This window comes from Anticarsia gemmatalis, chromosome 11 (assembly GCF_050436995.1).
Source record: "Anticarsia gemmatalis isolate Benzon Research Colony breed Stoneville strain chromosome 11, ilAntGemm2 primary, whole genome shotgun sequence".
In the NCBI taxonomy this organism is placed as follows: Eukaryota; Metazoa; Arthropoda; class Insecta; order Lepidoptera; family Erebidae; genus Anticarsia; species Anticarsia gemmatalis.
Genome location: NC_134755.1, coordinates 12,487,084 through 12,509,386, shown reverse-complemented (window position 1 = coordinate 12,509,386; position 22,303 = coordinate 12,487,084). Strand labels below are relative to the sequence as shown.

Here is a 22,303-nt window from a genome sequence, read left to right as displayed (position 1 = left end):
CAAACTAAAAAATATAAATAATAATTTAATTTTATATAATTTATGTTTCTACTGACGTCAATAGCAAAACTTTCTTTTAAATAAGAAACTTAGTGACGCTATTAAACCGTTTATAAATCTTATAATCATTTAAATATAAATATAGTAGATAACTATAGTTTAAATATATAATTTCCTGTAGTTTTCACCGGTACAGTGAAATTATTTACTAGGTACGATTTATATTTTTTTTTATTTCACACGTGCCTGTATCTTTTATGTATTTTCAGGCTGTATTTTAGAATCTATAGCATATGTGTCTATAGTTAAATACTAAAGTTTGCTTGTCTCATCGCGCAACCCAATTTGACGAACAATTTATATTTTTCAATCAGATTTTAATTATATTACACTTATCAAATATAGAGTAAATAAACCAGGTTTTAACTATACAAAACGACTCAAATATAGAACAAAATGTAGTTTTAAACGTAACAAAAATAAACTAAAATATTATTCTAAAATCGGCCATAAATCTTAATCGATCTACACATAAAACAATACCTACAAATCACTTCAAACGCCACACACTGCACAATAAGCACACATAAATTTAGTCCGCCATATTTAGTCAGACCCACATTATTTCACTAAGTTTAATGTGCTAACATTAGGTGCATTTAAACAAGCTCGACTCATAGATTTTCCAACGACCTCCACAAATTTAAAGCAAAGATGTAATGAAGCAGAACAAATACGATTATTTTGAGGGACTTCCCATATTCGGTGTGCCACGACTGTGATTTTGTTACTAATATTTACTTTGGCATAATATTTGAGACGAATTGTTAAGATTTATGCAGATTTTCTAGTAAAATTCGGGCTCTGTAGTGGTTTAGTTAGCCTCTCCAATGCATCGGGAGTGGGTTTAATTCCATACGAAACAAATACTTGTGAATTGTTAATTTGGATGCGTACCTACTTTGTGTCTGCTGTTTGTATGTTTGTAAAAGTCGCTCTACACAAGAGTGAAGTGAGATAAATTCTTAGTGGAGGAGAACTCTTCTAATCTAAATATACAAAGATTGCATTTTTCCTCATGTAGTATTCAAATGTATCTATACTAATATTATAAAGCTGAAGAGTTTGTTTGTTTGTTTGTTTGTTTGAACGCGCTAATCTCAGGAACTACTGGTCCGATTTGAAAAATTCTTTCAGTGTTAGATAGTCCATTTATCGAGGAAGGTTATAGGCTATATATCATCACGCTACTACCAATAGGAGCAGAGTACGGGTGAAAAATGTTACAAAAACGGGGACAATTTTGACCCGTTCTCTCTTATGTGACGCAAGCGAAGTTGCGCGGGTCAGCTAGTTAGTAATAATATTAAAAGTCTCTTTTTTACGTAATTAATGTTTTTTTTTATTTAAAACATTGCACTCTTGTATATCACCTACTTCTGTGTTTTTTTTTCGCTCGTTAGGCATGTCCAAATTATTTAAATTTTGTCATAATATGACAAGCTTTATAAACTCTTACCTCGGCTTCACCTTATAATAACAGAAGGACCGATGACGTTTTTAAGTTTGTATCATTATAATAAATTAAATAAATGAAAGACTACGTCATACTGTCATTTCCGACTTTCTCAACCTTCAATGACGATACGAGATGAAAGTTGCTACCGTATCATCGAATAACTTAATCGATACCTCAATTATATCATCGAGGAGGTAGAAGGTCAGATTGCATGGAAATTTTTTGCTTCGGCGACCCTGATCAAAAGTTCTGTATTATTTGATATTTAAACTGCAATATGATAGTACTCTTTAGTTAAAAAACGTATCAATACAATAGATATAAATAATTTAGTTATAGTATAGTATCTGATTAACATTATTATTTTTTAATAAGCTTTTCGAAACATTACATTTGGACGATATGAGCTTTATACTATAGAATGAACGTTTGTTAATTATAAACGTACCTACATTAGAAAAGTTAAAATATGTAGTAATTTCAATAAAAAAAGAACAGTTAGACATTTGAGTATCTTTAATGCGAATTCATAGCGAACAATATTTCCATTCGTAACTTTACCTTAAACACAAAAAAGCAAAATGAATCATAGCAGAGCCTAACTATTTGTACCGCTAAATATTTCGCCAAAACCTCAGAAAGGGTAGTCTTTATTCGAAGCACGATTACCTCACGTGTTTTTGAAAACGTGTTCAAACACCATGTTATAAGTTATGTCACTTTGACAGCTCGTTAGACTTGTGACGTCAGTTGCTTGTAGCCGAAAAAATAGAGTAGTTTGTTTTTTATATTAATTAGAGTAATGATGTAGGCTTTAGTAAAAAGTAGGTGATGGTTGTCCAAGATTCAGGTGTTAATATCGGTGTTTTATTAACTGTGCTTAGTTATAATAAAAGCTATGTAAAACTGTCTCATTCGCTAAGAAATTAGAAAGGATTTTTTACCCGTTACTGTCCCACTGCTTGGCAAGGATCTACGAAACTGGGAATTAGGCCATGAGTATACTACCAGAATTTGTTGAGGGCATCCTCAAGAAAGGTTAGAAAGGTATTTTCCTATTTATTACTCGACGTTTCGGCTCAGTTTCATACTTCTTGGTCGCGTGACATCCTGCTGTTGATACTCCTATTACCATAAATGCAAAAACTTATTTTGGCCATCTTTTACACTTTTGACCTGATTTATACCATGGAAGAACTTAAGGATAACATGAGCAGCATGAATAAGCTAGTTCTAGTATACCCAGAAGACATATAAGTTGTCTTTACTGTGGGGTCTACCGAAACAATAGTGACTAGTATTAAATTCAAAAACGTGCAATCCATAATCCTAAACCTACTTAAATAGCATAAAATCTGTCCAAACGCCTCGGGCCTCATTCATTTAGAATTCAGTTTGTGTGCGGACGTTTTACCAAAAGTTATCTTATACAAGTACTTATAGCTTCTAATAATCGTGAGTCTGTGCGAAAATACAACATTTTGTATACATACTTAGTTCCTAATTTAATTATAATGCTAATTGTGTAACGAATTTTTCGTGGTGTGTGCTTGAATGGGGTAAACGAGTTAGGTGAGTACACGCCTATTTGGGTTACTAGATTATTTACGCCGGTTTCTCTTGAGTGTAATATGGATAAAAAATATAGTGAATTTTTTGAAAACAATAGCCTATATTTGACGATATATCTAATACTGTGTCCATGCAGTTATTTATCGAAATCGGTACAAGTGTTTGGCGGTAAAACCGAATCAGATAGATTGAATCATAATTGCATAGTTTGGACAAACTCGAAATTTGGTGTCTGAGGATGTTTGTAATACTACAGATATACAAACATAAAATCACGCCTTCTTTCAATAGAAACATGCAGAGAAGAGAAAGACCATAATGTTAGTACTATTATGTTTGTAATACTGTTCCTATAAAAATAATGAATGCATTAGATAATTTAGGTCTAAATTCAACTAGGATAATTTGACTGTCGAAAAATCCATTTAATGTTTTAAAAATCCATTAAACTCCGGCTTGTGCGGACTTTTACCATTGAGAGTTGGTAAATCTTAGGTTTTACCGGAAAATCGTAGGATTTACCTCAGTTTTGGCTTTTACAGTAACATATATATAGGTAGGAGCTAGTTAGTCATGAGTTGCGAATATTTCTTATAATTTTGTTATCACATAGTATTTTTTTCTCAACAAGTTTTATTATGTAGGCTGTTTAATAGTTTATTGAAATAAAATCCTGTTTTTTTCTACTAAGCAACAGAAACTGGTTTGGTTATTGTAATATTAACGATTAACATAATAATTATTGAATTATCATAATATTACGTATTATTACGGTATTATACAAAGCGGCGTTTGTAAATTCGCGTAAATTATGCAAAAATGTGTAAAATTCTTAGAATTTGCTATTATGTTTTTACTAGTAATCTGTCGCACCATGCGAAGCCTAGTATGATAAGTATCTTTTTAATTTAGACAGTAGATACGTAGAATTTTGAATCTTTAGCAAATAGATACCAAAAAATATAACAAAAGTTGTTGCTTATGATGTTAGCTATTTAGATACTGCGAGGTTTTTACCAAAAACCCTGTATATGTATGTATGTTTTTATTTCTTTAGAGCATGCAATGACCTCAACCTGCACTTGACCAGTGTGGTGAACTCAAGGCCTAACACCTTCTTTGTTTGGCTGGTGTTTTAGACAGTCATGGGATAAAAAAGCACTGAGGCGCTGATCAGATTTTCATACAAAATTTCTCGAAGGCTAGTTGGTTGTTGATAGTCGATAGTGATAGAGAATCGCGCTACAGTAGCGAAATTCTCTACAGTCGGTACTGTCGAGTATCGAGAAATTGACATTTAAAATGTTGTCCAATTAGTTCCTACGGAGCCCGGTAGAGGCGCTAAACTTATTTTGGTGTACAATTTCTCGATAGCTAGTTAGTAGTTGATAGTCGATAGTGGTACAGAATCGTGAAATAGAATTACGTAATTAACCTTAGAAGATAAACCGCAAATTAAACTCAAGCTAAAATCATATTCGTTTCTGCCCTTGATGTGTTATGCATATGAAGTATTAGTCACTATATTATAAAGATCTTTCCTGTGGAAGTTTCCTCTAAACATATATATTATTATCTTTGCGAATCTAACAAATAACTAATGAAGTGAGATCTTCCGTTTTTGATATTTCGCGGATGTTTTGCCGTCTTGGCGCTAACATAATTTATATAGTTATGGCTATAATCTTTATTTAATCTAATTTATTATATTAGCCATGGTTTATCTCTGTGGGACGGTAGTGTATACGACTCCTTAGTTTAGGTCTCGGGTTTGATTCCAGGGTTATGCAAAATGCTAAAGAGTCGATAAAAGTATAAAAGAAACATTCATTCGTCTTATTAGGAGTATATTTTTGAAAACTGACTGACAATTTTGATCACTTGTTTTCAACAAATTGCTGAACACGAAGTCTCGGGTTGGATTCCCGGGTCGGGCAATGCTAAAGTTTTCCATTAAATCTGTAAAGTAAAATTCATTCATCTTATTAGGAGTATATTTTTGAAAAATGACTGACATTTTTGATCACTTATTTTCAACAACCTCATAATCAATTCTGGGTCGATTGCAAGATCAATTTCTTACAATTTAGCGGTAAAGCCTTGAAACCGCAACAGACCTTCACATTTGTCACACTAATATCTCCAGGACTTCCTTAGAGACGATTTTTATGGTCATTTTCGCCAATTTGTGGTCAAACAGCATAAATATTTGCTTCGATTATGACAATATGTACCTAATATATAAAGTCCCCTAACCGCAATTGGCCAGCGGACTCAAGGCCTAACCTCTCCCTCATTTCGGGAGGAGACTCTTGCCCAGCAGTGGGACATTAATGGGTTATATTTATTATTTCTATTTATGACAGTAATAAACGGTATGTTGACTCAACTTATAATGGAGGAAACATTATAATCGTTTGAAAGGTGCAAGGTTCGTCTAAGGTTGTTTATTTTTGGACTATAATGATAGGTTGTGCAAATAGTATTAGATTCGTTTTGAGTCATTAACATTTCGGATATGAAGCATATCGGAATTAAGCACAGAAGCAATTTCGTTTTTAGTTTTAGGGTAAATTAATAATTTGAAGGAGTAATTTCTTTATAATTTTTTTGAGAACAATATTGCGAATACACGACCAAACACATCTTGTCAAAGATGGGTATCGAACCTACGATAATCGACACGATACCGATTATAAGTACCCAAAATCTAATTTCCCCAGAAAGTCTACAAGGAGACCAAAAGTCCAATTTTTGCAATGTTATATACATTAACTTTACCAAAAACTAATAAAGTGTCGACCTTGATGAATAAGGGCGTAACTGTCAATTCAAAAATCAGATAACATTATTATTTGCTCACTTCCGAACTAACAAATAAATAAATCTTTAAAGCAGTTATATTTCAATTCAACAATTTATTGCAGAGAATTTCCTTCCATACATTATTATTAAGATTCCTATAAACCAATGATAAATTTTGCTGATTAAATTATGCTAATCTTACCTATAACTTATTACACTAAGTATTTGAAGGATATTTTTTGTATATCTTCCGTTAAAAGTTTAATGTAAATAGATAAAAAATATATACATAAAAAAGTTATATGTACTCTATGGATTAAAGTCTCTTGACATTTATTGAGTGGGTTTTTATGAGTAATATCATTTCTATAAAGTATATAAGATCTTAAAAAGTTGAGTTTTTTTGCTAACTGTTGTGTTATTAAAGAATGGTATATATATATTTTTTTTGAATTTGAAGTATCAACCAGAGCAATTACGATTGAGGCAACTTATTTAACCATTGCACCATCCTAATCCAGTCAGTGCAGTATTCAATTGTAATATCAATGAATCATAAAAAAGTTTTGACTGCCTCCGTGGCGCAGTGGTTTAGGTCGCCACGCCGATACCACTGGGTTGGGAGGTCGTCTGTTCCATTCCGACACGGAGCAATTATTTGTGCGATCCACAAATATTTTTTTCGGGTCCGGTTGTGCTTTGTGTCCCTTGTTTGTATGTTTGTAAAAGTCCCGTGACACAAGAGCAATTAATTCTCAGTGCGGGAGATGTCCTTAAAAAAAATAAAACAAGTTACAATAATAAGTAGATATAAATACATTTTAAACCAAATTAAAGTTTGTAATTTTGTTTAGATCTTAAACACTGCATTAAAATATACAAAAATATTGGTTTGCTTTAAGGCTTGCGTTTTCAAAAGTGTCAATATTTTTTCATACCTAAAATAATATCAAAAATTAATAAGAGCTAATCACGCGAACCAAGTCACGTGTAAAGCTAGTTTATCTTGTTTTTGAAACGTAAAAGCATTTGTATTTTTTATTATCTAGGTCTAGTGCAATAATAAAATACTTAATAGCATGCCCTGTAAAGTGCGTTTCGAAACAGTAACACTTTAATTCAAACCTTGATCTTCTCTTAAATAACGCTACTAATGGCTTTGGCATTGTCTATCTTACTTGATGATATTTTTGTTTCAAACAAAAAAATAGATTATTGTAAAATATTGCTAATGTGGAGCATGTGTTTGTGTGCTTAATGGCCATCTTAGTAACAAAGTTATTAAAAATGTTGTCTCAAAACCCCTCATTTATTTCGTAATACCAAATACCTTATCACCATATTAGAATCGGTGTGTAAAGGCTTACTAGCAGCTTCTGTTATTAAATTAATATAATCAATCCATACTAATATTATAAATGCGAAAGTAACTCTGTCTGTCTGTCTGTCTGTCTGTCTGTCTGCTACTCAATCACGCCTAAACTACTGAACCAATTTGCATGAAATTTGGTATGGAGATATTTTGATACCCGAGAAAGGACTACTAGGCTACTTTTAATCCCGGGAAAATGACGCATTTCCCGGGAAAATTCAGGTGGCGAACGAAGTCGTGAATAATCAATATTTTAATGACATTGAATTAACAAAATTCCGTTGTCATGGCAACTGTTTTAATGGCGGATATGCCTTAGCGCGACTTCGTTATATTTATAAGAGATATAAATAATTTTGAGAATATTTTTCGTGAAAAAAATGCATATTTTATATCATCACGCTACAACCAATAGGGGCAGAGTAACAGTAAAAAGTGTTACAAAACGTGTAAAATTCTGACCCATTCTCTCTTATGTGACGCAAGCGAAGTTGCGCGGGTCAGCTAGTATATTATAAAAAAGACTATATTTCACTCTTAGTTTATCATGAAATAACAAAAATCTGTAAAAAAATGACTTTTAATCAATAAGATCTCTCTTCTATTATAATTTTATATAAATGTGCGTCATAAACTTATTAACTGTCATTCTTTTCTCTCAATCAAATCCTATTATAATCCAACTTAGGGAAAACCACAAAAAATGCGTCACGCCTTCGCGTAATCAAATTATATTGATGGCTCATCCATAGAGGTGATATAACCTTTAAATGATTAGCATAAACAAATATTAATAGAAAAAAGCAAACTCTATTTATAGCTCATTGTCTATGGTATCATATACTTCCGTGTCTATGGTCGTAGGAGTACTTTTGTTTTTTTGCGGAAATGGTCATTTGTTTGTTGTTTTAGTCATCATCATTTAGTAAATATTACTATTTTGTATGGGACATCGAACTTTTTAGGTGTGAAGACATTCGGAAATTATGTAAAAGGATATACGACTTTTAAAACTGACAAACGAGTTGTATTTATGATTGAATTAATTTTATGTTATATCTTGAGATTTTTTTTTGAGATTTTTTTAATTTTGTAGTGTAGGTACACTTTTATATTTCTATGTTTTTACCCAAAAGGTGTAGTGGTACTATTATATACACTAGGAAATAAAGCTATTATAATTAGAACGTGGGTATCGAAAAAACCTAATAGTAATAGAAAAAATCAACAAATTAACCACATTAAATTCTTAAAAAAATTTACACGTGTTAGACATTAAATTTTATCACAATTAACTATTGAAACACGGGTCGAAATCTTATATAAATAGTCTATTAATGATTCATTGCAAATGTGTATTAATTACCCAATCAAATGTTTATGTTTTATATAATATTTTGCAAATAAAATTAATTTGTGTATCACCAGTGACTATTCGCAGCTTTGAACACTTGAAAAAATCGCGTCGTTTTTGTTTCAAGTAGGTAATAATATCATATTTGTTCAACAGTCCACACATTTTTTAAAAATTAATGTTAGTGCCAAATTTTTGAAAAAGAAAAGAGTCGAAGTTTTAAAAAGCTTTGAAGAAATGAATACTTAAATGTAAGAACATAATGACTTCAAAGACTAATTTTGCTCGACAACATTCTCCAAAAAGTATCAAATCTATTTATTTATTAATCTTTCATACACCCAAAACTGCATACAGCAGTTCCAAAAACAATAAACAAACAAACATACAAACATAATTTAACTGTATTTACATAACACAACTAGTAATTAACTGCTAGCCAAAACGTGTGAAGCCACGTGAGTTATAAAAACTAAAGTAATTAGTGTAATTATAAAGTTATCACGTGTTCGTTAGGCAGTTGCGGGGTTTTTCAGATAAGTGCCTATCGGAAGCTGTGGTAGAGCTTTTTAAGCTGTGGTCAAAAACTATGCTTAAAGTTAGGTAATTTTTGCGTGGTTATTGCTTTTCAAAGTCCTTTTCCTTTCATGTTGTCGTTCAAATCAATTAAAATTGGTGAAACCATATGATTAAATTCAGCCTGAGATTACAGGCAGTATAACCTGCGCCGAAAATTCAGGCATTCTATCCTATCCTATCGTACTAATATTATTGATGCGAAAGTTTGTAAGTGTGTACCAAATAAAATTGCTATTAGTTTAAGTCGAATACTGACTCTTATCCTTGTTTAAGTTAAAAACTAAAAAGCGGATTTTTATGAAATTTGGTACTTACAGATATGAAAGAAAGAAAGATAAAAAGAAAGCAAGAAAGAAAGGAGGAAAGAAAGAAAGAAAGATTGTTTTTTTTTGCACAACAATATTAATTTTTATGTCGTGAACTAACATAAGGCTACATTTCACGGAAAAGCTTAGGACGCGGAGAATGTGCAAAAGCTAGTTAAACATAATAATATTGCTTGTTCGAAACAATGATAAAAGAATCATGTCGAATTTGGCACTAACGGGCTTGATGATACACAAAAAATACCTTTTACCTTTTAAATTAGGTGGAAAATGGTTTAACTCCTTGTTATGACAAATTAGGAAAATTTGCATCTTCGCTCTCTCTCACTCTTTCTGTTTGTACAATATTTGTAGTTAAAGGCTTAAGTGGCTTCTCCTGAAAAATTACGTTTTTAAAGTAAATTTAATAGTTTTCTGGCAAACAAGAGATATAACGGTACTTATCCACTCGCTATAATATTACAGCTCAATCAGTGTTTTTACAAACAAACAAATCTTTGTTTCGCCTATTATTTTGTCTTGAGTACAACTATGAATAAAAAATTGTTAATCACTACAAATAACTGTGTTGATGCGTTTTTGTGTGAGCACATTGTTCGGCATGTGCTATGAAGATATTTTAACTATGATGAGAAGAATTTTAGTAAAGGATTCTTGTCTTGAATTCTATAATAGAAGTGTGATGCTCGTGTACCTGCTCGCGTAGATATTGCAATAAGTTACTGCGCTTCCACGTAATTAACTAATTGGAAAAAGTCTTTTCGCATTATAGTATGTATGAACTTGTAATAAAATCTCTCTGGCTTCATAAATCACAAATGAATACACGGTTCATTAGGTTTCTTTCAGTGAGCTCGTGAAGTACCCCAATATCGAGTTTTTTGTGTAGAGAAAAGATTTTATAACAACTTCATAAATATAATAATGCGAAAAGACTTTTTTCCCAACCTAATATTAGGGGAAAACAATTCACTGCCGAGCTATAAGAGAGTTGTTAACTAAGGTACACGATAGCTCCCCGGACCAATCGTGGGGGTAATATTTTATTAGGTATGTATGTATGTTTGTTAGTTCTTACACGTGAAAGCCGCTGAACTAATTTCTAGACATCATTCAACGATCTTTTATTAAAAATACGGTCATATCTATTATCTTTACGTATTAAAGGTTAGAAAGTTAATAGTTTTAATTAAATCTGCTATGATTGCTTTTCTGTCGATGTGACAAATCGTCAAAATATGTAACTAATGTGACTAAAAGTTGATATAAACTTGAATCATTGTTTGTGAAATGTCAACGACCTCGACACACTATCGAATTTTATTATTTGAATCAATAATATAATTACAATATGTTTGACAAAATCCTTTATAATATTCAGGTAAACTAAAATTGTATTGATACAGCAGATAATAAACTACGGGCTGGCTTTTAATAGGTTTTTTTTTACACTGAAAGCTTAAAACCTGGATTAACACATAGGATATTTTTTCACCGAGAAATCTTTTCACGCAGGCCGAGTAGAATGTGAATTGAACATTTCAAAAGATTTTGAGACTATCGCAGGCAGACAGACGCGACTAAGGGACATTGTTTTATAATGTTGAGGGATGGAAATATAATCAGTTCTACATTTGTTTACTTATCGAAAAACGTACAAAAAGCTATATACCATTACATATATAAATAATAATCATTAATAAATGTCTAGTATTGTCACAAAAACTGTTAAAACAGTAAATGAAATGTTTTTTATTTAAAACGAACGATTTGTTTAAGGCTTATGATGTCATGGTGTAAAAAAGGGAAATATTCCTATGTATTATTGTAATAAAGTGATTAATTGAACATCTATGGTATTATGATAATAAGGTACGCTTCATCAGTTACTTAAAAAAATATATTATACTGTGAGAAAATCACCCTAAATACTTATGCTGTAAAAAAAATATATTACGTGCGTATATTTAATAAATAAATATGTGGGTAGAAAGAATTAATAGTTAAAAAGAATGCTTGTTTTTTCCCGGCTTTTAACTATCTTCGGACAACATTTCATAAAAATAAGTCCAGAAGTTTAGCTGTCAAGGCGTTACAAAAAGACAAGATTACGCATAATTAATCTAGGTTCTATAACAATAAAAAAATGGTTTTCTCACAGACCAGTAAAATTGATAGGTTTAATTTACATAGTATATTTAAATAATATATAAATAATTAAATAGAAACACATAGCAACGAGCACCTAACATTCTTTCAAACGTAATCAAAGTTAGTTTATTGCGTCAATTTGACAAAAACAATGACTAATGATGGCTGATCATAATGTACGATGAACTTTAACCTAGCGGAACTCGATGGCGCCAAATTTTTGTCTATATTTATACTTTAAATAAAAAATAGCATGTCAAATGATAAATAATTCCCACATTTGTTTAATAATTTTACATTACTCTGAAACATGCCATTAGAAGTTTTTTTTAATTTAGTTCATGAGTCGTATCCAAATATATTTAATTTAAAAAAATGATTACGTAAATAAACATTAATCAATATAAAAATATAAAAAAAAGGTTTTAATGCAAAAGAGGAACACATTTATTTTTCATTTCACAAATAGTTTAAAATGCAATAAGACACTGGCTGGAAATAAAAGTAACGCACGGCGCTAGCCATTAATCATAATAAAAAAAATAAACAAAAGAGGAATTATGGCGGCAAAAATAATTTTTTTCAGGTACTGTTACCGTTTTCTTTATTATTGTAGTATATTTTAAAAAACTATGTAATTGAAAGTGTTTAACTAACTAACCATTGGAATTTTTGATATGAGTTATCTATACTAATATTATAAAGCTGAAGAGTTTGTTTGTTTGTTTGTTTGTTTGTTTGTTTGAACGCTTTAATCTCGGGAACTACGGGTCCGATTTGAAAAATTCTTTCAGTGTTAGACAGCCCATTTATCGAGGAAGGCTATAGGCTATATATCATCACGCTACAACCAATAGGAGCAGAGTACCAGTAAAAAATGTTACAAAAACGGGGAACATTTTTACCCATTATCTTATGTGACGCAAGCGGAGTTGCGCGGGTCAGCTAGTGTAATTATAATATCCGACTAATATTATAAATGCGAAAGTTTGTGAGGATGGTTGAATGTATTTATTATGTTTATAACTTAGTTTAGAACATAGGATTTTTTTGCCGGCAAATTTATCTACGCGGCCAAATTCGCAATCAGAAGCTAGTATTTTCGTAGTTCAAATACATGTAGCCGAAAAATCTTTGACAAAAACAAAATGTTTTTTAGATATTAATCTAACGATATAATCTTACATAATTAATTAGACTTAAAACATTACGCCGATCAAAAGCCAGATAATATCCGCGTATTCTAGCTTAAAAAATAATGAACTAATTGAAATACTTCTGCTTATAGTTTATATTTAGCAGAAATATAATTTTTATAGTTTTAAAACTATTTTAAACTTTAAAATTCTCGAAAATCGTAAGATATATTGCAGGAATATTAAGATAATCTATACTAATATTATAAAGCTGAAGAGTTTGTTTGTTTGTTTGTTTGTTTGAACGCGCTAATCTCGGGAACTACTGGTCCGATTTGAAAAATTCTTTCAGTGTTAGATAGCCCATTTATCGAGGAATGCTATAGGCTATATATCATCACGCTACGACCAAAAGGAGCAGAGCACCAGTGAAAAATGTTACAAAAACGGGGAAAATTATGATTCTCTCATGTGACGCAAGCGAAGTTGCGCGGGTCAGCTAGTTGTGAAATAAATCCCACGATGTGTTATGCAACGGCCGTTTTAGCTCCTTTATTACTCATCAGATAAACGTCAAATTTTAACTATTAATTAATATGAATGAAGCTATGTCTATTTAACTGCGCTACCATAGGCACAAAAATGATAAAGTCTTCCCAACCTCTATCCGGCTACAGCGGCCAGTTTAATTAAAATCAGCTAACTGTGCAGGACTTTGTTTTCAGTTTTCAAGTGTGTGCACAATACACAGGTACACTTTATTTCTTCACTCTCATAGTTCGGGGGAACGAATAACCGACACGACGAGGGAGAGTTATAAGACGCAGGATTGAAGGCTTTACGGGCTGAAGCATAGAATTTAAGATAACCCAAAGTCTCGGATACATAGCATCCTGAAGCAGTTCTCTACAGTCGGTACTATCGAGTATCGAGAGTTTGACATTTAAAATGAATAAAAAAATTGTTCCAATTACGCCCGCCAGAAGCGCTTATCAGTTTTTTTATTCAAAATTTATCTATAGGTAGCCGTTTGTCGATAGTCGATAGTGGTAGAGAATCTCACTATTGAATTTCTCTGCTTCTTACGATAGTAAATAAATGTAAGTTTAATATTTTGTTTAATTTTGTTCTAGAAGGCTGAAAGATGGTGGTGGGAACCTTACAACAGGTCCCCAGTAAGGGGCGAATATCTATTATGAAAATACAGAACTTCACAGTACAGAAACGACGTAAGTTTACTATAATATTAATTTCGTACGATACCTGTGTGATAAACCCCTGATTTCTTTACCATTAACCTCGCGTTCCCAACATTGCCCAAATTTCCCTTCCACTTTCCAGCTAAACGTAGGATACTCAAAGAAAGCTGTAAAAACATCAGCCAAATCCCCTTTTCTGCATGTTTTTTTTAAAGAAATGTTGTCGACTCCACAAAGAAAAAGAACTCCTGCAATAAAAGACCAGACTCAGAAACCCTCAACAGAAGCTGTATCTATAACTCGCATGTTACATACTTTAAAGTTATTTCAGTAAATCTTACTCAGAAAGTGTGCTTAATCTCTTCACAACTTATGAATAAGCGTTTGTCATGTTTGCACTATACAGAGTGCGAGTATAACTATTATTCAGCATTTTTTTAACTAAGAGAAGCTAAAATTTACAGAATATATTGACAAAATTCTGCGTCAAATTTTATTGTAGCAGAATTTTTAGTTCAACAACCTTGAACTTAGTAGCGAGCTTTGTCATGCACTATTCATCTAAATTATAAAATATACCTAATTCTGTGAACTTTAATAATAAAGCAGCTTTATAAGCCTGCGGGTCACTGATATTTTAATATCCTTTACTTGCACATCTCCGCCAGCCGAATCATGCATTTAAGGCTCTCTACTAAGTTGTTAGACTACAGTTGTTATTTCAAAAGTGATACAAGGAAGAAACTCGTGTAAATAAGACATCAACACTAAAATTGCAATAAATAACAACTTTTTACCATTGCCTAACGAGATTTGGTTGAGAAAAACAATAATTGACTATGACGAATTTAATGACGACGGATAAACTAGACGTAGATTATGTTTTTCAAATATTGTTTTAGAACGTAAATCTGTTTGTGCAAAATTATCAACAGCTAAGAGAATTAATTGAAAATGACTTCATTTCGATCGCTATTGATTATAATAGATTGTTAACCGTTCGTGGGTTTGATTCCCTGACTGGTATTGTCTATGTCTTATTCAGTACCGCGATTCTCTAAAATCGGTAGTATTGAGTATCAAGAGATTGACATTTAAAATGTACTGCAAAAATAGTTCCTTTGACGCCCACTCGACGAGCTGATCAGATTTTCATACAAAATGTCTCATCATTGATCTATTTCGATTGTTTGTAGTCGATAGTAATAGGAAATCGTCCCTCTGTTATAGATACTTATTTCATATATATAGACACGAAACCACGATTGTAAGATTATAGATTTTGTCTTAATTGCTTGATAGCTAGTTTAAGTAGTTCAGTTTTTTTAATAAATATGTTAATATTTATAATTAAAATATCTATTTTGTTTCAGATTCCGTACTAAAGTTATCATATGGATTCCTACTAGTAGTAATAGGAATAATAATGGCTGCAATCAATCCTATAGAAATTATAACAAATTGGGTAAGTTTATACTAAAATTAATATTTTTATGTAAAATCTTTTAGGAATTAATAGTTGTATTAAAATAACGAACAAATCTTTTAGGTCTACTTATAAATTTAACATCTAGAAACATGTTAAATTTACACTAATTAATTTAATCTAATTATTTAATAATAATAAGAATTTAAGAAACATACGAACACAATAGCCCAAGTGAAATCTAATAATTTGCCAACTTGCCAGTTGCCAAAATTATTAATTTGCGTGCTATTTTTAGCCAAACCGATAGGCCTTGTAGTAAAATTTATTACATGGTTAGGCTAACTTTAATAAATTGATCACATATTATTTATGGAACTATTTTAAATGAGAGTCGATAACCTCGTCGTAAAACTATTTATTGCTACAAATTGATATACATATTTATAAATAATACTACTTTTGAGACTTCTTTTATAAATAACTTGTGAAAGGTTTTGTACTAAATATAAATAAATTGACAAATTAGCATACTGTCGATTAATAAACAAAAAAAGAAATTAAAGTTACTTATAAATAGTTAGCGAAAGGCTTCATATTTTTTTCAAAACCACATATTGACTGATAAAAGAAATAAACGAATGTATTCTTATTTTTAAATGACAATATACAAATAAAGTCAGTCAGAATAACATTTAAATATTGATTAAACAACTGTTCTTGCTGTCTTTAATCCTATGTTAATACTACCTGTTTAATACCTATCACAATACAATGCCTATAAAGCAGGACAAAACCGCAAAACAATTCAGAAAAAAATTGAAAGTCAAGTTTTATTACGGATTAGACGTTTATTTCTAAGCACCTCTATACAAATCCATTTCATTCTAAATATCAATTCCAAAATATAAAAAGAAATGGTTTCGCATACGCAGCTATGACGCCAAAATACAGCACTATAAAAAAACAAAATCAAAACATTTAATTTCTAATAGGTAAGTATGACGTCAAAATATGCAGCACTATAAAAAACAAAAATTTAAAAAATACACGTGTGAGCAACAAGTAATATAATTTACGACTGTGTTTTATGTGAACCAAAAAAAAACTTGTAATTGCCAACTAGGTACTACTATTTTATCTACGTATCGAATAATTTCAATTATAACAAAAACTTTACATGCGTACTTCTATAAAAAACCGGTCAAGTGCGAGTTGGACTCACGCACGAATGGTTCCGTACCACGTATTATTTATGAAAACGACAACAAAAAAACATGTTTGTTGTATTTGAGCCCCTTGATTTTTTAATTATATTAATTTATTATAAGTTTTTTTTTAATATTTGTTGTTGTAGCGGCAAGAGAAATACATAATCTGTGAAAATTTCAGCTGTATGACTATCCCGGGTCATGAGATATAGCCTGATGACAGAGAGTCTCAGTAATAGGGTCCCGTTTTTATTCTTTGGATACGGAACTCTAAAAACTGTCAGAAAAAATAAGCAGGCTATGAAATTATATAATTTTAAATATCACTGCCACTTACAATTACATATTATTTGAAAGTATATAGCGAAGACAATTACATACATTATTTTTCGAATATAAGTACCTATGGTAATCTGTTATAGCATAACCAATCATTTAATAGAGCGAAATCTTTTGACAAAAAACTATAACATTACCAACTTGTTTTTTTATGGTAGGTAATAGCGATTCAAGAAACTGTTTAAACATTTTATATTTCTCTAAAATATTGCACTATCATTGTCTTCCGACAAAAAATATAGATTCTTTTATTTTCTAAAAATATACCACTTAATAGCTTTTTTTATAGTGATTGTCACCACAAAGTTAATTCGGAACTTTGTGATGAAAAATAAAAAGGTTTAATGTATTGTGCTAAAAATAAATTCATTTAATAGCAGGTACATATATAAATAACCCTTTACCGGTAAAAACCTTTGCCACTCGCATAAACGAACTTTGAGATAAAAATACATATTATCATCTTCTGCCTTAAAACGTGATGAGTAAATCCACACTAATATTATAAATGCGAAAGTAACTCTGTCTGTCTGTCTGTTACTCAATCACGACTAAACTACTGAACCAATTTGCATGAAATTTGGTATGGAGATATTTTGATGCCCAAGAAAGGACATAGGCTATATATTATCACGCTACGACCAAAAGGAGCAGAGTACCAGTAAAAATGTTACAAAAACGGGAAAAAAATTCACCCATTCTCTCTTATTGGACGCAAGCGAAGTTGCGCGGGTCAGCTAGTACTATATAAAGTCGCCCTTCATACAGTTTGACATTGGCGAAAATTTCCTAGAATAATAATACTAATAAAAAAAATGATTTATTCCGGCTAGACTCTGGCACACGTAGCAAATTTGTAATGAATAAATTAACATAAATTACAATCAATCTTTTATAATATTATTCACGGATTTAGATAAAATTATAAAAAAATAAAACAGAACCTTGTACTTGAACCTCTAAATATTTTTTACTTTTTCGACTGTCAATTTCTTAAAGACAAGTCATTTGTTGGTTAAAAAACAAACATGTTGCGTTATGACGGATAACCGATTACTATGACGACTTTAGTTCATTAACTTTTTTGTGGTGGATCAGGTTTTTTTATTGAAATAATATTATAAATGATTTCTCTGTAAGATACTGTTCTTAAGTGGTATCTAAGGGCTTCTACTAGTTTATCTATGCAATAGCGTTTTTTATGAGTTTTAACGCTATTGAATAGCTAAACTGTCCCTTAATGTACCCAGAAACCGGGGGATAGTCCACCACTTTAGCCAAGTACAATTTGATCAATTTGTCTCCTTACGCATTAGCTGCTAACAGCGGGAGTGGTTTTATATGCCACCGCCTGAAAATTCATAGTTTAAGTGCTTACAATCACAAGCTGTTGCATGTTATACTGCAAAAATGTTAAGTCACGTTAGCCGCTCCTGTAGTTATCCGCTAGTGTGTAAATGAGCTCAAATATCTTAATAGACTTCTAGGTTTCCGGCACGATTTTTGTTCATATTTGCTTGAGTTCCAAAAGTCTTACAATATTTCATAATCCAACATAAAAAATGCATTTACGACTATTTTGCCCAAGATCAAAGTGTCATTTCAATAAAATATTTTGTGATTGTTTTTCTAACATATGTCTTAATCACTAGATTGCCCTCTGGCTTCCTTTGCGGTTAACCGACGAGCTACTGTCAATAACAAAAAACTTAAAGATCAACTGTAGCCTGATTCTGTACCACTACCGACTACCGACAACCGGAGCCGACCGAGCTGTCGAAAAATTTTGTATGAAAATCTGATCAGCGCCTCTAGTGGGTGCAATAGGAACAATTTTTGAAGTACATTCTAAATGTTAAACTCTCGGGACTCGATAGTACTGACTCTACAGTAGCTCGATTCTGTACAGTCGGTATTTTCGAGTATTGAGAGATTGACATTTGAAATGTACTGCAAAAATGATTCCTTCAACGCCCGTTAGAGACGCTGATCAGATTTTCATACACAATTTCTCGATAGCTAGCCGGTTGTCGGTAGTTGATAGTGGTAGAGAATCGCGCTACTGAATACGTCAGATAATATAATTACACTTATGTACAAAGATCAATAAAAACAATGCTTGTTTTAACTATTACATGACAAATGAACGCGAGTGCATAGTTTAATATTTAGCAATTTATTCTAATGGCGGCTTTACGAGTTAGCCATTTTGTTAACAATACGCTTTATTGTTCTTTGAGTATAATGACGTGGGCGTTATTGACCTATCTTATTAATCTTTAATACGACATAAAGTAAAGGGAAACACGTTTATTAGCATAAGCGTAGTCTACACTGCGATCGAACACGACATTTTTGTTTAAAATTATGAAATCAATCTAGTCTAGCTCTGAAATTTGTGTTGTAAACCGCACTATGAATAAATTTGGTAGCTGTTATTATATTTAGTCAATTGAAATGTTAAATTTTGTAAGTCTTAGCTTGCGATTTTTAAGGACGCATTTTTTATGTGAAAAGTAGAAGCTTAAGTTTCAGTTTGTGGAGCAGCATCTCAAAAAAGGGGGCAAAACGTAACTCTAAAATTAAATGTAACTTTTAAATGGACTAGTTCTAAATCACTAACATTTCTTCGCTTAATTAACAGTGCTGCTTGCACTTTTCTCGTATTGTACTTTTGGCGCAGACGTCGGGACAATGCGAGGTATTGCCTTGCGCAGATTTTTACCCAGCAAACTCCAAATTACCTGCACTTTTTATTTTACAGGGATGATAAAGAAAAAAGCTTTTAATCCTGCATTGTGAACAACAAAATTGTTTTTATATTTGTTGAAGAATATTTTAGTAATATTTACGACATCTAAATTGTTTGCACATTAACCTGTTAAATATCGTAGAAAAATATCGTTGACTCACTGAACAATAAATTTTTATTCACGTTACGTCATTTATTAACGTATCCGTTATATTAAGCGAAAATAAGACGTATAAGAAAATAAAAAATAACATGAACAACGTAGTCACTCTAGGATATACATAATTAAAATCTCCTATCCTGTTAAACACAAAATATAGGTAATAAACCATCAACCTAATACTCTAATTTAACAACTAGATTTTTGCATAATTCGTTTTTTGCACAAGATTAACACGATAGCCGTTTATCGTGTTTTTTTCTACGTCAGTCGAATACCGGTCTCCACACACGATCAGTTTCATCTCTGACGCAAGCGATCCGCTTGTTTTTATCAATCAAATTTAACCTAAAACGCAACATGTTTATTAAAGGTTATTCCCACTTTCCAAATACTGTTGAACTTTTTGGTATAATTTTAATAAAATTATGCGATTTCTTTTTTGTTTTTGTTGTTCTAAATGTAAACGGATCTTAATTTGTAATATAGTTTAGTAAATATTTTTTGATATTGTTTGTTGTGTATATCAATTTACTAGTGTTGAATAAATATCGTGCCCGGTATATTACAATTTAAAGGTTTTACCCCTATTTCACAGGATTAACACTATCAATTGCGAAATGCGGGTTTATTTCACACCTCTGCCTATATCTTCGGGTATAATCCTCTCTATTCCGTGGGTTCATGTAATAATATTATTTTAAACAGTCAATCTTCATTGAACATCAAATAATCTTAATCTGGTTGTAATTAACAGTTGTTCCACAACTTGTATATATTAAGGTCTTATAAAATAAAAACTGGTACTATTTCTTATAATTATAATTTAGCATATTGATAATACCTAATATATTCAAGTTTATAACCGTAGTTTCTATTTTCGAAACAGTTTTTTGGCCCAACTTAACAAAAACTTGCGGCTAACTTAGACCTTTTAGCAACCAAACCTACAATAAATCTGTCTGCATATTTTTAGCCTGAGACACCTCTTTATAATAAAATGTCAGAACATAATGATATATTATTATGTGTGTAATAAATAATAACATCATTGAGTAACATTTAATTGAAACTTAATAGCTACTGAACATGATTATAACAAAGTTATGCGAAGAAACGTGAGAGAACACGTGAGTTTGAATAAAAAATGTAAAATTGCACATAGTTATGTCCAAATCATCTGATAGACGCGTTTATAAATCATCAAAAAATATTTTATATTTTACCTTGATATTGAACGAAATACGTGGTGATGAAGGAAATAATCGGCAATATTTAATATTTACGTACTAGTTGCCAATCGACCAAAAGATACACAGTTTCATGCAAACCAATTTTTCGGAGCTTTTCCACGTTGAGCATAATTTTGTCTTGGGTTCCAACAATTGACAACTTCAATTAAAATGTTGTAACTCACACTACACTAATAAATATTACACTGTAGTGAAAAGGTTCGTGAATTAAATATTTGTAAGTTCGACATGCGTTAGGTTGTGTTCACCACGGTCGCCAAATGTAGGAATTAACTTTGCATAATCTAAAAATTGCAAAAAAAAAAATATTAAAAATGCATTAAATTTTTATAACGTGTGAACAATAAATAAAATATATTGTCAATTAGCCGTGCATCATTTTATTGGCCATATAAATTGATTAGAAACGGACAGGTTTGTTATATAATAACTGTGTTTAGATACAATTGAGCCATCAGGCAAACGACCGTATTAACTCTGTAACATTTGTAAATTATAAAAAAGGCTATGATTATGAATTAAATTGGATTTAAAATCGCAATGTAATCTTACTAGTTTATCCTTTAAGGCTAGTCGTAAAACACCTTCATTGACTATTTATGGCCAAAATGTAGGTACCTTTTTCGATTTGACAAGTTACACTGCCTCCGTGGCGCAGTGGTCGCCACACCGCTACCATTGCGTCGGGAGGAGATGCGATCCACTAATAGTGGTTTCTAGTCTGGTTGTACTTTGTGTCCGTAGTTTGTAATTTTGTAAAAAGTTCCCGCGACACAAGAGCAATTCTTATTGCGGAATTTGTTTATTATAAAATAAAGGAAAATATTCGTTTTGTATTACATTTACATATAATATGAAGACTACATTTCAGACACAAAAGTATTTGCAAGCAATAATGATCTTTGGCTTTACTGTCTAACCACTTACGGGTTTTTAATAAATAATATTATCATATTACTAGACTATTCCAGACATCCGGCATGACAATTTTATCAATCGTCACAATTACAAATCACCCAATAGGTCAAAAGTAATAAAATACTCCTAAAATAAACGTCGAAACACCGTTGACCCAAAAATTTCACAATTTCTTATCACTGTGATACTTTCTTTAAATTGCGTCAAATTATTTGATAACAGTAACAGTTT

The 22,303-nt window shown here is 31.3% G+C and overlaps 1 protein-coding gene across 2 annotated transcripts in view; it reads left to right on the top strand.

Annotated features, from left to right (window-relative positions):
• LOC142976565 (scavenger receptor class B member 1) overlaps positions 1–22,303 on the top strand; it is a 52,041-nt gene that overhangs the window by 5,795 nt on the left and 23,943 nt on the right. The window contains exons 2-3 of one of the 2 annotated variants that reach the window (XM_076119996.1): positions 13,948–14,043; positions 15,387–15,478. In XM_076119996.1, coding sequence (XP_075976111.1) covers positions 13,959–14,043; positions 15,387–15,478 — 177 coding nt within the window. In that variant the 5' untranslated portion in view covers positions 13,948–13,958. The remainder of the gene's footprint in view (positions 1–13,947; positions 14,044–15,386; positions 15,479–22,303) is intronic. The other variant, XM_076119997.1, reaches the window with a different exon arrangement.